The sequence below is a fragment of the Manihot esculenta genome, chromosome 4 (genome assembly GCF_001659605.2).
Source record: "Manihot esculenta cultivar AM560-2 chromosome 4, M.esculenta_v8, whole genome shotgun sequence".
Lineage (NCBI taxonomy): Eukaryota > Viridiplantae > Streptophyta > Magnoliopsida > Malpighiales > Euphorbiaceae > Manihot > Manihot esculenta.
In genome coordinates this window covers 26,570,548-26,584,629 of record NC_035164.2, presented here as the reverse complement: position 1 = coordinate 26,584,629, position 14,082 = coordinate 26,570,548, and the positions used below count along the sequence as shown (strand labels likewise).

At 31.9% G+C, this 14,082-nt stretch overlaps 2 protein-coding genes across 2 annotated transcripts; both read left to right on the top strand.

Annotated features, from left to right (window-relative positions):
* The first annotated feature begins 3,617 nt into the window (after nucleotides 1–3,617).
* On the top strand, nucleotides 3,618–5,553 carry LOC110613004 (expansin-like A2). The gene is made up of 5 exons (XM_021753903.2): nucleotides 3,618–3,971; nucleotides 4,121–4,230; nucleotides 4,321–4,499; nucleotides 4,883–5,015; nucleotides 5,229–5,553. Exons 1-5 carry the CDS (start codon nucleotides 3,860–3,862, stop codon nucleotides 5,472–5,474), a joined length of 780 nt encoding a protein of 259 aa, XP_021609595.1. The 5' UTR covers nucleotides 3,618–3,859; the 3' UTR covers nucleotides 5,475–5,553.
* A 2,230-nt stretch (nucleotides 5,554–7,783) lies between these two features.
* LOC110612513 (60S ribosomal protein L2, mitochondrial) lies at nucleotides 7,784–12,441 on the top strand. Its single transcript, XM_021753283.2, has 3 exons — nucleotides 7,784–8,146; nucleotides 9,304–9,460; nucleotides 11,644–12,441. Exons 2-3 carry the CDS (start codon nucleotides 9,355–9,357, stop codon nucleotides 12,153–12,155), a joined length of 618 nt encoding a protein of 205 aa, XP_021608975.1. The 5' UTR covers nucleotides 7,784–8,146; nucleotides 9,304–9,354; the 3' UTR covers nucleotides 12,156–12,441.
* The last annotated feature ends 1,641 nt before the right edge of the window (nucleotides 12,442–14,082 follow it).

The following is a 14,082-nucleotide window of genomic DNA, read 5'->3' as shown; positions in this document are numbered from 1 at the left end:
CTAACCTTTCCTCGTGACTGAGTGAAAATGCATCTGAATACTCCATACAGTAAGGCCATGCTAATTTCCCTGTAGTACTCCATCCAGACAATATTGAATATGCAGTAAAATTATTAATTGTCTATAGAAGAGCAACTTCCATTTGAAAGTTTTGCTTTCTAGAAACATCATATGTTTGCACCCCAACTTCCCACGATTGAGTTAGCTCAGCAATCAATGGTTGTAAATAAACATCTAATCGTTGCTTTCGATTTTATGGTCCTGGGATGATTATGGTAAAAAACCTGAATTGATTTTTTGTACAAATTCTAGGAGGAAAATTATAGGGTGTGATTATTACTGGCCAACATAAATACTGTTGTCCTGACTGTCCAAATGGTTGAAATCCAGCAGTACATAATCCTAAGCGAATATTTCGAATTTTTGCTGCAAATGTTGGATGGATATAATTAAAGTGCTTCCAAGTTTCAAAATTAAATGGATGACACATAACATCATTTTCCATGTTATGCTCATCATGCCATCGCATACGGATGGTTGTTGCTTCTGAAACATAAAGTCTTTGAAGCCTTAATGTCAAAATAAAATAGTACATCCTCTTAATTGGTATATTTTCCCTTTTTGAACTACTCTTAGGCTTATATTTAGCCTGACCACAAAATTTATAAACTGTCAAAAAATTATGTTCTCCCTAATAAATCATGCAGCCAAGCTTGCAATAATCAATTTTTTCAACCGGTAAGCCTAACCCACGCATAAATATTTTCGTATTATACAAACTATCCATAAACTTATTATCATCAGGTAAGACTTCACTGGTGAAATTAACAATGCATCGTAGAATCTATCAGACAAATAATGCTCAGACTTGATATTCAACATTCGAGCAACAACTGATAATTGAAAATATTTTTCACAACCAGGACACAATTCCTCTTCAGCAGCATTTAACATGTTAAAGAACTTCTGAGAATCTAGATTAGGAATTTTATTTATATTCTCAGACTCATTATTGAGAGGATGAACACTTAAAGTCATGCCCTATAAATGGAAACCAACAACATCCAAAACCATATTTCTATAAGGATCATTATAACTGGGATCAAGTTCTTATGTTTTATTTTGTGAACTCAACTTCATTTGTTGAAACCCTATATGGTTTACTGTGTCAATTCCATTCATAATAATTTGGTCTAAATCCCCACTTCCTAAGATGTAATTTTACATCATCAATAGGCAGATACTTTCGATAATTACATTTTCTACATGGACATCAAATTTACTTCCATCCATAAATTCTGGATTACTACACAAAATCTATAAAAGTATCCAATCCAGCTAAGAGATCAGAATTCAATAGGCCATCTTGTTGCAATCTAGCATACATCCATGTTCTAGTAGTACTCATGATATATTCTTACTGCAATATATAAATGTCAATATGTAAATAGGCCATTAAATAGGTATGGACCTAACCCTTCAAAAATGCATAATCTACACCATTCAACACGATTAATATTTTTTCATATATTTGATCAAATTCCGGCAGCATCCCCTCTTAGTTCTCCAAGTGCACGAAATAGATTGTGCACCTGAAGAACAAAGGGGAACTACTGGTAGAACTTATACAAATATATGAAAAAATAATTTAAACGTCTGAGGACTAGCAGAGTATGCAATTTTGAACTATCTATAAAGACAATTCAAAGCACCTTCACATGAAATGTGAGTAGGACAATGAATGGGCATCTATGTTTAATAATATTTGGATACTCTATTAGAAAACAAATAGAGTTGTTTCTCAATTTTTTTAAAAAAATAACTAATTGCCATCCATACAACATCTATAAACAAATTATTTGATTCAATCAAAGCAGTTTTTGCAACCATATAAATATTAAAGACAAGTTCATTTTAATTATATACAATAGAAATCATACCTAATATTCAAGTGCACTTTCACAAAACCTCAAGTTGGCTTTTAAACTCACCACTTTAAAAAAGCCTCTTTGCAGCCACACAACCTTCACTCGTTGTAGAAATAAATACAAAAGAGAAATGAGACCGTAACAAATACACAAAAATAGACAAGAATGGACTAATTTAAGAAGCCACAAATGCAGAAAGAAATACAAAAGAGAAATGAGACTGCAACCTGCACTCTCTATACTGTGTGTAGTGCAGCAAGTCCTTATTGCAGCAACAATGCAATAAGGCTTTCTGCAGCAATGTAGCAAGTGCCTTGCTACACACATCTTGCTTGCTGCAGCATAAGTGCAATAAGGCTTGCTGTAGCAATGCAGCAATGCTTTTCCTGCACTATGTGTGCAGCACATACCTTGCTACAACAGTAATGCAGTAAGGCTTGCTGCAGCAATGAAGTGCCTTGCTACAACAGCAATGCATGCCTTGCTACAACAGCAGTGCAATAAGGTTTACTGCAGCAATGCAACAAGTGCCTTGTTGCATTGTGTGTGTAGCAAAGGTGTAACAAGTGTTTTTTTGCACTGTGTGTGCATCAAGTCCTTACTGCAGTAATATTTTAAATTTTAAATTACAAATAATTTGAAACCCACCAGCAATGTAAGGATTTCTCTTTATTTTCTTGGTACATAATGTAAAAGATAGAAAAAAAAGGTTTAGTGCAGATTTCTTCAGCTTTCTGTTTTGCGCAGTCTTACATTTTTCATCAAAGGATAAAATGCTACAAAGTGTAAAGGGAGGGTATATTCACATTCTTCATCATTGCTCATCTACATAATCCAAATGAGATCCACATCATGCAAACACATACATTATCAAGAAAAAGAAAATTAAAATTTTTTTTCCAATTATAAAGAGTATAATATCAAAACAAAATAAAAATCGTTATCGTCGGTATAATTTTATTTTCTTGCAGTGAGTTAAAAGTAAAATTTTTCATTAACAATAAGTGCTTTATGCTTTAAATTAGATCATAAGAAAGTAACTAAACATAAATTTTATTCACAAAAAAGTCAAATTTATGAATGAAAATAAATTAATAACACAAATAAAAGAGTTAAAATTGTAGATTAATTTATATCAATGAAATTCTATAATAAATATTTAAATCAATGAAGTTTTGTTTTATGTTGTATACGTTAAAGACGGCTATGAGAATTTAAAATTTAAATTCCAATTCAAATTAATTGGAAAATTGATTTATAAAATAAATTTAATTAAAATAAAAATAAAATTATTAGTATCTCATCTTGCTTTGGTTTTTTTCCGAGTATAAATTTGAAAGACAAAAAAAGATAAGAAAAATATCGGATGGTCAAGAGATCTAGAGATGAATTCAGAGAAAAAATTTTATAATAATTTTAATTTAAAAAATTTATAATAATTTATTTAAAATATTTTTTATATATTAATATTAAATAACTTAAAAATCTCTCTCTATATATAAAAAAGTATGAGCTAGTGGGGAATGAAAACAAGGAAGAAACTTCTCCCAAAGGTGCAAAAAGAGGCCGTGATTTTTCTCGATACAAATGCAATCCACAGTCTCATAAAAACACCAAGGCTCTGTCCAAACCGTGTTGTCATCAAACAGCTGTAAGCGCACAGACAAAAAGAGTCGGTGTACAGCATCTTGTCATAATCTTCTTTTTCTCTCTTAGGCGTGTTTCTGCAAATGCTCGTCTCTTTCCTTCCTTTATGCGTATTATATACTTCTCCACACACACTCAAAAATTTTGGACAATCCAACTTCAAATGCTGACCTGTATTCCAAATTCTCAGGCACCATTCTCCGGATATAAATAGACCTGGTTTCTTCTTTGCTTCTTGCTCTTCTCTGTCTCATTTCTCTTTTGACATTTTCGTCTGATTCAAAATGTCTCTGTTTCTTTGCTTTCTTCTCTTTCTTGTCTCATCTGCAACTGCTTGTGATCGCTGTGTGCACCAAACTAGGGCTGCTTATTTCTCCAGAGCTTCTGCACTTAATTGTAAGAGTCTCCTTTTTTTTTTTTTTTCTGTTGTTTTGATTGGTCAATCTGCTTGATTGTTTGATTAAAAACATGAAATTTGAACATACCCAGATGATAATTTATTGAGATTTTTGGTGGGTAATATTTGTTTTATGGAATTTTTGCAGCTGGGGCTTGTGGGTATGGTTCCATGGCTCCTGGTTTCAATAGTGGACATCTTGCAGCTGGCATTCCTAGTCTCTACAAAGATGGGGCTGGTTGTGGTGCCTGTTTTCAGGTTTCAATACCTTCTTTAGTTCTTATTTTGGTTAGTTAATTTCTTTCTCTTCTGGAAATTTTCATTTAATTTGTTTTGGTATTTTGGCAGATAAGATGCAAAGATAAAACCCTTTGTAGTAGCAAAGGCACTACAGTGATGATGAGTGATCTCAATTACAATAACCAGACAGATTTTGTTCTAAGTAGCAGAGCCTTCATGGCCATGGCCAACCAGGGAATGGGCAGAGACATTTTAAAACTTGGGATTGTGGATGTGGAATATAAAAGGTATAATTAGCTATGCCATTCTTGCAATTTTTACTCGTCTAAATCAAATTAATAGGATAATGTACTCTGAAATATTGATAATTAATGAATTTAATCCCTGTAATTGTCCTTTTTTTCTGGTGGTTTGGTTTCACCAGCTCTATAAAGAAACCATAATAACGTGGGCCAACATTTTTATATGAAATGGCAGGCAGAAACAATGGAACAGAGCTAGCCATATTAATTGCTAGTAACGGTCAAATTTTTAACTTCTGCCCATAGAAAATCGCCCAAACAAATTTATATGATTTATTTATTTTTATTAATTTAAAAAACTTAATATCACTTTATTATTCTCGTATTGTATAGTATTATTTTAGTTCTAATTTTATTTTATTTTCCAGGGTACCTTGTGAATACAAAAACCAGAACTTAGGTGTGCGAGTAGAAGAATCAAGCCAAAATCCAAATTACTTGGCCATCAAATTGTTATATCAAGGTGGTCAGACAGAAATAGTAGCAATCGATGTTGCTCAGGTAAGCCAAACCCTTAAGCTACCCACATTGTTTTTAAACTAAACCCAAATTTTATACAATTCATTTTGGCAAATCATCGAGTACATTCAGTGCATTAATGGTGGTGTACCTTCACTCGTAGAAATTCAGTTTTTTCTTAAATTATGGATATAATATAACGGGTGAATTTAATATTTTGCTTTTAATTTTCTCAATTTTTTTGTGTGTTTACAGGTCGGTTCTTCAAACTGGGGTTACATGAGCCGGAACTACGGGGCGGTATGGGACACTAGCAGAGTTCCGGCGGGTGCTCTACAATTCCGGTTTGTGGTTACGGCAGGATATGATGGGAAGTGGATTTGGGCAAAGAGTGTTCTCCCTGCAGATTGGAAGTCAGGAGTTGTATACGACTCAGGAATTCAAATTACTGATATTGCGCAAGAGGGTTGCTCTCCCTGTGATAATGAGACTTGGAAATAGGATTAATAGAACAATACACTAGTAAGGCTTGATTTTTGACACGATACGAACTTAATATATACTCCGTCATTTTTATAAATTTGTCCATTTTTTTTTTAAATGAAATTTTATTTTTTTATTTTTATTTTTTTTCATATTTATTTTTTTAATTATAATAACATATAAATTAACTATTATAATTCTTATAATCATATTAATGAAAATATGGGTTAGGCTGATCAACATCCATTCCCATAGCACAGTAATACATTCATTTGTGCAAAATTTACATGCTTTCAAGGAAGATCCAGGCAGTTTGTTATATTAAATAAATATCATCAAACCTTGGAGAACCTATGCAAAATTTTTGAACTACTTTGCTGTGTTTGTCCCTCAAAATAGTGACCAATATAAAGGGTGCTACATTATACGCTAAATAAATAAAATTTAAACATGATAATATGTTAAAAATAAATTCATATTCACTTTATTTCTATTTAACAATTAAAATTTCAGATAAATGACGGTACTTGTCAACCTTCTTAAGTCTGCCCTTGCCTTAAAAAGAAGATATGAAACATAAACCGAGTACAGAAAAGGAAAAATATTTTTTTAAAAAAAATATAATTTACTCTAATTGAATTTGAAATTCAAGAATTCTTAACTTTAAAGATGGTTTCAGTACTAATGATTTAAATCTTATTGACCAGTAAATGGATAAATTAACTTAACATCATTCAAGCACATGCATTCAGATAAAGTTACGCAACTCAAATAGATTACCTTATTAATTGTCATGTAGCCTCCATTTATTTCGTAAAAAATATTTTTTTAAAAAATAATTTTTATATTTTATGATATTTAAAATATTCAAAAATTTTAATTAACGAAAAATATTTTTCTAATCAAGAACGCAATAAATTATTTAAAAAAAAAACATCTTTTAAAAAGATTAAATCATTTTTGCCTTATCTACACTTTAATTATTGAATTTATTTTGTATGCATGTACTCCATCTTTTCATTTGCTTTCCCATATGGAAACTAATGGCTTATCGATAACTACTACATATTATCATAGTAGTCGTTGTAATGCTTTTTTTTTTTTTTTCGAACTTAAAAGATAACTTCTAATGAGCAAGCCTTCTCAATATATACCTGAACATATACCTTCAATCAATTTATAAATATTATAAAAGTTAAAAAGAAAAAATTATTACTATGTCTATATAATATGAAAACGTTCACTAGTTGATATTTTAATTTTAAAAAATATATTAAAATATTTTTTATTTTAAAAAGTTTATTAATTAGTTTATCTATTAATATTTAATTGTTAAATATTAAAATAAAATTTAAAATATCTCTGATATGAAGAAACTAATTAGTAAATTTTTTTAAAAATATAAAAAATCAAGTAATAAATTTTTTAAAACTATAGAGATAGACTAAATCATAAAATATGGCTAAATTAATGAAGAGACTAATTAATAAAATTTTTAAAATATTAAAAATATTTTAATATATTTTTTAAAATTAAAAAGTTAATTAATAAATTTATCAATATTATAAATACTAAATAATAATTTTTTCAAATTAAATTCATAACAGGTGTCTTCTATGAATACATAGCGATAACTTTGTATTCATCAGCGCAACCTTAATTGCATTTAGAATTTTACATTCTTAATATCTCATTTTATTCAAACAAAACTTTTGACCTTCCGGTAGAATGCCAAATTTTAAAAGAATTTAAAAAAAATAATTTTTTTTAAAAATTTTTATGTTTGATAAAAAGAATTCAATTCCCTTGAATTCTTATGAGAATTAATTTTAAATTAAAAGTAGATTTTATCAAAATTATTAGAATTTTATAAAAAATTATTTCACTTAAAGTTATTTACATTAAAATTATTTAATTAGTCCTTGAATTTTTTTTTAATTTTTTCTTTGTTTTAATTTTAAATTTATTTCTTATTTTTAATTAATAATTACATTTTACAAAAATTATTTTAATTAATAGTGACTATTAATATTTAATATATTTATAATTAATATTAAAAATGTATTATATTATTTTATTAATTTAAAAAAATAAAAATTATATAAAATTCATATTTTAAATATTACAAAAATATTAGTAATATTTTTTTAATAAATGTGATAATGATTATTATTGGTTCATCCCAAAATATAGGAGAAGCATAAAAATTAGAGACATTGTATAACCGGGCCATTATCTTCGCTTCCCACCCAACCCAATGAATTGAGAAACTGGTTCCCCAACTCAACAAAACCCGGCCAACATAAATAAGCAAGAAACTAGCAGAGTTGAGCGAGTTTCTCTGGTAACTTTTTTATCTGGCCTTAATTACAATATGTAATAAAAAACAAGAAAAAAGTAATCTAAGCCTATTTCAGCCGCCGCCACCCAGCCCCCAATCCTTTCCTCCTCCCACCACGGCAGCCTCTTGTACCCGGAACCCCTCACCAGCGACCACAGCTCCTTCCCCAACGAAGCAGCTTCTTCCAACGCCCTCAGCTACGCAGCTTCTCAGCCCAACGACGACAGCAACTTCGAGTGCAGCGACGATAGCCCCTCACTGAGAACCACGTCCTTGCCTCGCTCACAGTCACAGCCCTTCTTTAACCAATAGCTTCTTCCCTTGCGTGACCCCTCTCTCCATTTTCGTTGTGAGTGAGAAATGGGTTAAAGTTTATAGCGATCTTTATGTTTGGGTTAGGGGAATTCGAATATTTTGTTCTATTAATATTTATTTTGGGTTATTGTTAAGCCTTCTTGCATTTTTGAGAAATAAGTTAAAAGTTTATGGTTTTGTTGCATTTTGTTCATTTATGTTACATTATTTGATGAAGAAACATTTGAGAAACATTTGTTCATAAATTTATGGATTTATAGATATTGAGAAATTTATGGATTTTATTTACATTTGAGAAACAGGGATGTTAACAAGCATTTGTTGCATTTCAGTGGCTTTTTAATTTATGTTTATATGTCTTGTTTTCTGTTTGGTTTATCTGAACTAAATTTGTTTTATGTTGTGCTTTTTATGTTGATTTCAAATTTATTTCTTGTTTTAGTAGATTATATGGAGTTCTATTTAATGGAAATGGAAACCGGAAACATCTGCATTTGGTTTGAATGAAAAAGAAAAAAAACAAACTGGGTTTGGGAGGTTTCGGGTAGGATGCGTTTAATAGTGAGCAGGTTTTAGACGGGTATGGAGGGTGAAAGTAAAATTCTATATGGGATTGGAACGGTTTCGGGTGGGTTTAACTTATAATACAAGTTCGGATTTGGGTACCCTGGATTTTGCAGGTATCCTACCTGTGGCCATTCCTAGGTTCAACCTTTTGGATATGTCTGGATGTATCTGACTGCATTTGCTAAATCCATGTCATGGTCTTGCATCTCACCAGTCACTGCCCTTGGCTCTCTCAACACTGCTCTCTCGCTCTCTGTCTCTCATTCAGCCCTCTCTGTCCAATGTGCAACTTGATTAATTATTCTTCCTTTTTTTTTTTTCTTTCAATTCTAATTTCTTGATGTTTCTTATATGTTGATACAATTGACATGTGTTTTTTTTTTTTTAAATTAAGATCTATGATATAGATTTTGCATATTTCTATATTGTGTTTGATTGTTTAACTGTATTCCACATTATCATGCCTGTTTTGCCATATATATATATAATCTGTAATAGCTTAGCTAGACTGTTATTGAACTGGGTTTTGGTTCATTGTGTTATTGGACATCTCTTACAACTCTAGTGATCTCAAATCCCTTAAATATAAACCACTAAATTTGTTTGCTATATAACCATTGGCAGAGCCGTAGGACCCACACACGAAGAGTTCCCAGACAAATCTGATTGGAACTGATGGCTCTGTGGAGAGCTCGTGCAGCTTCATTGCCTCTCTTGAAGATGCTTGTGCAACCTGCTTCTTCCCTCTCTGTTGACAATGGTTTTCGCAGTTTTTCCACTGGTAGGCTTACTTTGTTTCACACTATTTAATTTCAGCTTGCAACTTCCATAAGAATTTATTTGCTAATTTGAATTGTGCCATGGATAATTGGTATGTGTTAACAAGGGGAATCTTGGTCTTTCTGTTTGACTTTTGATTATAGTTTACTCAAGATAAGGGTTTTGGAATTTGGATCGAGGGGTTTCTCCTTTCTCAGTAGAGAAATAGAGATAAGGCATGAAAACCATTGTTATCAAGGTGAGAGGTGACGCTAAGGCGACAAAGTCTCCTATCGTTTTAAGCTAGAGGCGAGGCGACAAGTGCTAAAATTTTTACATATTTTAGATATGTGCATATAAATATATGTTCACAGATTAACTTTCATATTTAGAATAATATAATCAATAAATATATAATAAAGCATTATTAATAAAATATAAAATAAGACTATTGAATAGAACTACTAGTTTAGTCTATTACTCAATACTCATCAAGATTTCAAATATAAAATAAAACATTAATAAATATGTCAAGAAACAAGTGAAACATGAACAATTATAGTATTATATTATCTAATCAAATTGAATAACCAACAAGGCATTAGGCATACTCCTAGTATCACATTAAATATTCACATGGTCATATATATCTTTTCAACTAACTTCAACATCAACACCATCAAAATGAATTATGAATAAGCAACAATTTTAATTATAAATAAATAAACAATAATTCATTTCTAATTTCTCACAAATAAATGAGTTACAAATCACAACTCAACAACTCCCATTCTAATTTCTTAATAAATAAACAAAAAGTCTCACAAATACATGAACAACAATGTCAACAAATCATAAATCAACAACACCCATTCTAATTAATTTCTAAATAAACATTAACATTTATGATTCACAACACCCATTCTGTTTAGATTGGTTAAGAGTGGAGACAATGATGAGGATAGGAGAATAATGAGAGGGAAGGAAGGGAGAAGAAGGGCGGAGAAGGACGGAGAATGTCGTCAGGTATGGAGAGGGTAGACTGTAGAGGAAGGGAGGAGAAGGAAGAAGAAGAAAGAGGAGTACAGAGGAGAGGAGACGAGACATACACCTGTGCTTTTGTCAGAATTGGGAATCGGACGGTTGGCTGCTGCTGTTTGGAGAAGGTATCAGCCTATCGGGACTCTATAAGGGTTTTAATTTTAATACCCTTTCAAATTTAAAAAAAAATTGCGGTGACTCCTCGCGAGGTGCTGAGCGAATCAGTGGGAGGCGCCTCGCCTGGTGCCTTTAACAACACTGATGAAAACAATGAAAAAGGAATTCAATAACAAGAGTTTTGGTTAGCCGCAGTGAAATGTGATGAATATCATGGAAAAAGAACTGCGATAGTGATGAATAAGAATTGTAGTCCATTATTCTTTGTTACGGTATACATTAAACTACATGTTCACTAATATTTCTTTCATTTTAGAAGTTTGTCAGGTTTATTTCCTCGAAATCTAAGAAATAAAATAATAAAAAGGAAAATTTTGAAGCTTGTTACTCCCCCCCCCCCCCCCTTTTTTTGGTGGCTATTGAGCTTATGATTAGAAAAAATCTTATACTTTGTGTTTTTACTGTTGCGTTCTTTTGCTTCAATATTATCAATTTGGTTAATAATTAGTTTAAGTTTCTGTTTTGTCTATTATTTCTGAAGGCAGATAAGGAGATGACTTATTAATTTTTGAAGTAGGCCGTCCTTAGATATAAGAGCTATGGACAAAGCATTAATTTACAATTTTCCCCCTCTTACAGTTGTTTAAAATGTCTCTTGGGATTTATATTTTTCAAAGTGCTACTGTACGGTGTTGTTAAATATAGGAAGGGCTCATTTCATTCAACTTGGCAATTTTTACCTGTGTTAGAAGTCAATCTCAGTACCATGAGGCATGAGAATATATTTCACATTTTATAAAAGTTGCTAAATTAGTTAGACGTGAACCAAATTGATAAAATTAGAAGTATATGACGCAATTGAAAAACCTGTAAAGCTTATGGCCTTGAGTGAAAAAAGAGGAGAAATATTGGACCTTTTTATATTTTCTTTTTTGGTTGAATATTGGAAAGAGGATATCAAATGAGTATGTGCAGTTTGTCATTTGAGATGTATTCATAGCAGAAACCGAGTATTAACATTTTGTTTCTTTATTATGACCAATTTAGCTGATACTGGTTCACTACGGGACAAGATGATGAAACAAATGGCTCATCTTGATATCAATGCACAAGTAGGGTCTTGCATGCCTTTAGCTTCTATGCGTATTGGAACATTGATCCACAACATTGAGATGAACCCAGGTCAAGGTGGAAAATTGGTTAGAGCTGCAGGAACTTGTGCCAAGATCTTGAAAGAGCCAACATCAAGATTTTGTTTGGTGAAACTACCTTCAGGTGCAGAAAAATTGATTGATTCTCGGTGTCGTGCCACAATCGGTAGAGTCTCGAACCCTAGCCATAATACTCGAACACTTAGGAAGGCTGGGCAGAGCAGATGGTTGGGTCGAAGGCCAGTGGTTCGAGGAGTGGCAATGAATCCAGTTGATCATCCTCACGGTGGAGGTGAGGGTCGGAGCAAAAGCAGTGGGTCCTTTGGAAGGGTGTCACAAACACCATGGGGCAAGCCAACAAAGTGTGGTAGGAATCAAGAACGTAAGCGAAATGGCAAATTTAAATAAGGTTGTTTCTATTTGGTTCCTTGGTTTGCCATGTGACTTTGATGCACTTAAAATGGTTCTAGCACTGATGGTTTCCCACCAAGCGAACTTCTCAAGTGAAATTCGCTTCTGGATGGGGTTAATTTGCGTTGTTTCATTACTTCAAGTTTAACTGATTTGGGTATTCCCCATCATGGTTCTAGAATTGATGCTGTGTATGAGCTCATTTGCTGCTCATTTTTGCTGTTTTGATTTTTGAACTTTGTTCTATCTGATTACAAGAGGGCTATCATGTTCTGTTTGGTAATGCATAGTGTAAATTACTGGCCTCTTAAATGTTTAATGGCCGAAATTTTGCAAAATGCTCTTGAAATTTCAAATGGGAGCCACTTGGGCAAATAAACAAGAAAGGTTTCTTGAAATATTTGCAATTTTTGTTATCCCTTTTCAAAATAAAAAAATTTTGCAAGAGAATTTAATTTAATTGATTTTTTTTTTATTTGGAATGTGGAAATTTTTTTTAATATAAAAAATTTTATTATTGAAAACAATATGATTTTATAAAAATTTATTTGAAATGAAAAATTAGGTGATTTGCAAAGAACCATGTAAACGATGTGGTTGATTTGAATTTCTTTATCATGTAAATATAATTACATTAAAAATCTATTAAGAGCCATCAGCTACAAGCCCATCAAGGGCAAAGAGCACATATGCAAACAATAATCAGCCCAACCCATAATAAGAACCCCGGCCTAGAAATAGACCCAAAAGCTAAGAAGCCCACTCCACCTTAAGAGTCTTCTGGAGCTAGCAGCCCACATCCAATATCGTCGATAGCCAACTAGCGGAGGACGGTGAGGAATTTGGAAATATCGATAACTCCCTTGCATGTCTGAAAAATCAACCAGACCATCAAATTCAGCACCAGCAAGAACAAAGCTCAACCTCCAAAACACCAGAGGAACTCAAAGAAACAGCAGCAAGGGAAGGTAGAGGAAAACCTCCAGCAAAAAAAAAAAAAATGCATAGCCTCTAGAACTTCTATGGAGTCAACATCTCCGACAACTAAAGAGAAGCAACAATGTCATGGTAGATTCAGTCTGCATAGCCATGAAGTAGCCATTTTGAGGTGTTCAGGCTGCGGTGCCACACTCATATAAACACCCAGATCTACTGAAAAATCCTAAGAGGTGAAGTACTAGATCTGCAAATTAACTAAAACAAATTTATATATCAACACTAAACATGGAAAGCTGCTTTGATCATGCAAGCCTCTCTGCCAGGTAAGCCGAGCCTCCTCTACCCTGAAGGGTAAAGGAACCTTTGATCACTACTTCTTTGCCAAGCCGAAGGCACGAGAAACACTAAGCTACATCGAGAAAATTCTCTCTACCTGAGTAGAGAGAAGAAAACTAACTCCTTGACCACTTTTTTGTGATTGATTTGATACTGTTGTCAGAATAATTGATTTGGTCTTTAAATTTTGAATTATAATTATTAGGTTAAACTATATGTTTTAAAATTATATTGTTAAGATTATAAGTTTAAATTTAAATTATTTATAATCTCATATAAAATTATAAGACCATTTTTCAGTTTCATCCATACTCTTGTTCTCCTTTTCCTTCAAAAAACTAACAATTAGTATAAGAGCAATTTTCTCACGTGTGTGCTTGAAAGATTCAAGATAAGAAAGAAGAAAAAAAAAAAAGAGATATAAATTTAAGATGAGAAAGTAGAAAAGAAAAAAAGAGATCAAGAAAAAAAGTCATATGAAAAAAAATATCAAGTCAAATTCAAAAATACAACCCAAGCCAGCAATGTCGAAAAGAAAATTCTCATTCATAATCAATCAATGCATGGAGAAGAAGTTCTCCATTTTCAGTTTAAAAAAAATCAACAATTAGTATCAGAATAAATTCTCCATTTTCAGTCTAAAAAAATC

Excerpts from the sequence above, each read along its gene's own strand:
- LOC110613004 (XM_021753903.2), top strand. The coding sequence starts at position 3,860 with ATGTCTCTGTTTCTTTGCTTTCTTCTCTTTCTTGTCTCATCTGCAACT. Across the intron at positions 4,231-4,320 it reads GTTGTGGTGCCTGTTTTCAG|ATAAGATGCAAAGATAAAAC; the intron begins GTTTCAATACCT and ends GTATTTTGGCAG. Across the intron at positions 5,016-5,228 it reads TAGCAATCGATGTTGCTCAG|GTCGGTTCTTCAAACTGGGG; the intron begins GTAAGCCAAACC and ends GTGTGTTTACAG.
- LOC110612513 (XM_021753283.2), top strand. The coding sequence starts at position 9,355 with ATGGCTCTGTGGAGAGCTCGTGCAGCTTCATTGCCTCTCTTGAAGATG. Across the intron at positions 9,461-11,643 it reads TTTTCGCAGTTTTTCCACTG|CTGATACTGGTTCACTACGG; the intron begins GTAGGCTTACTT and ends TGACCAATTTAG.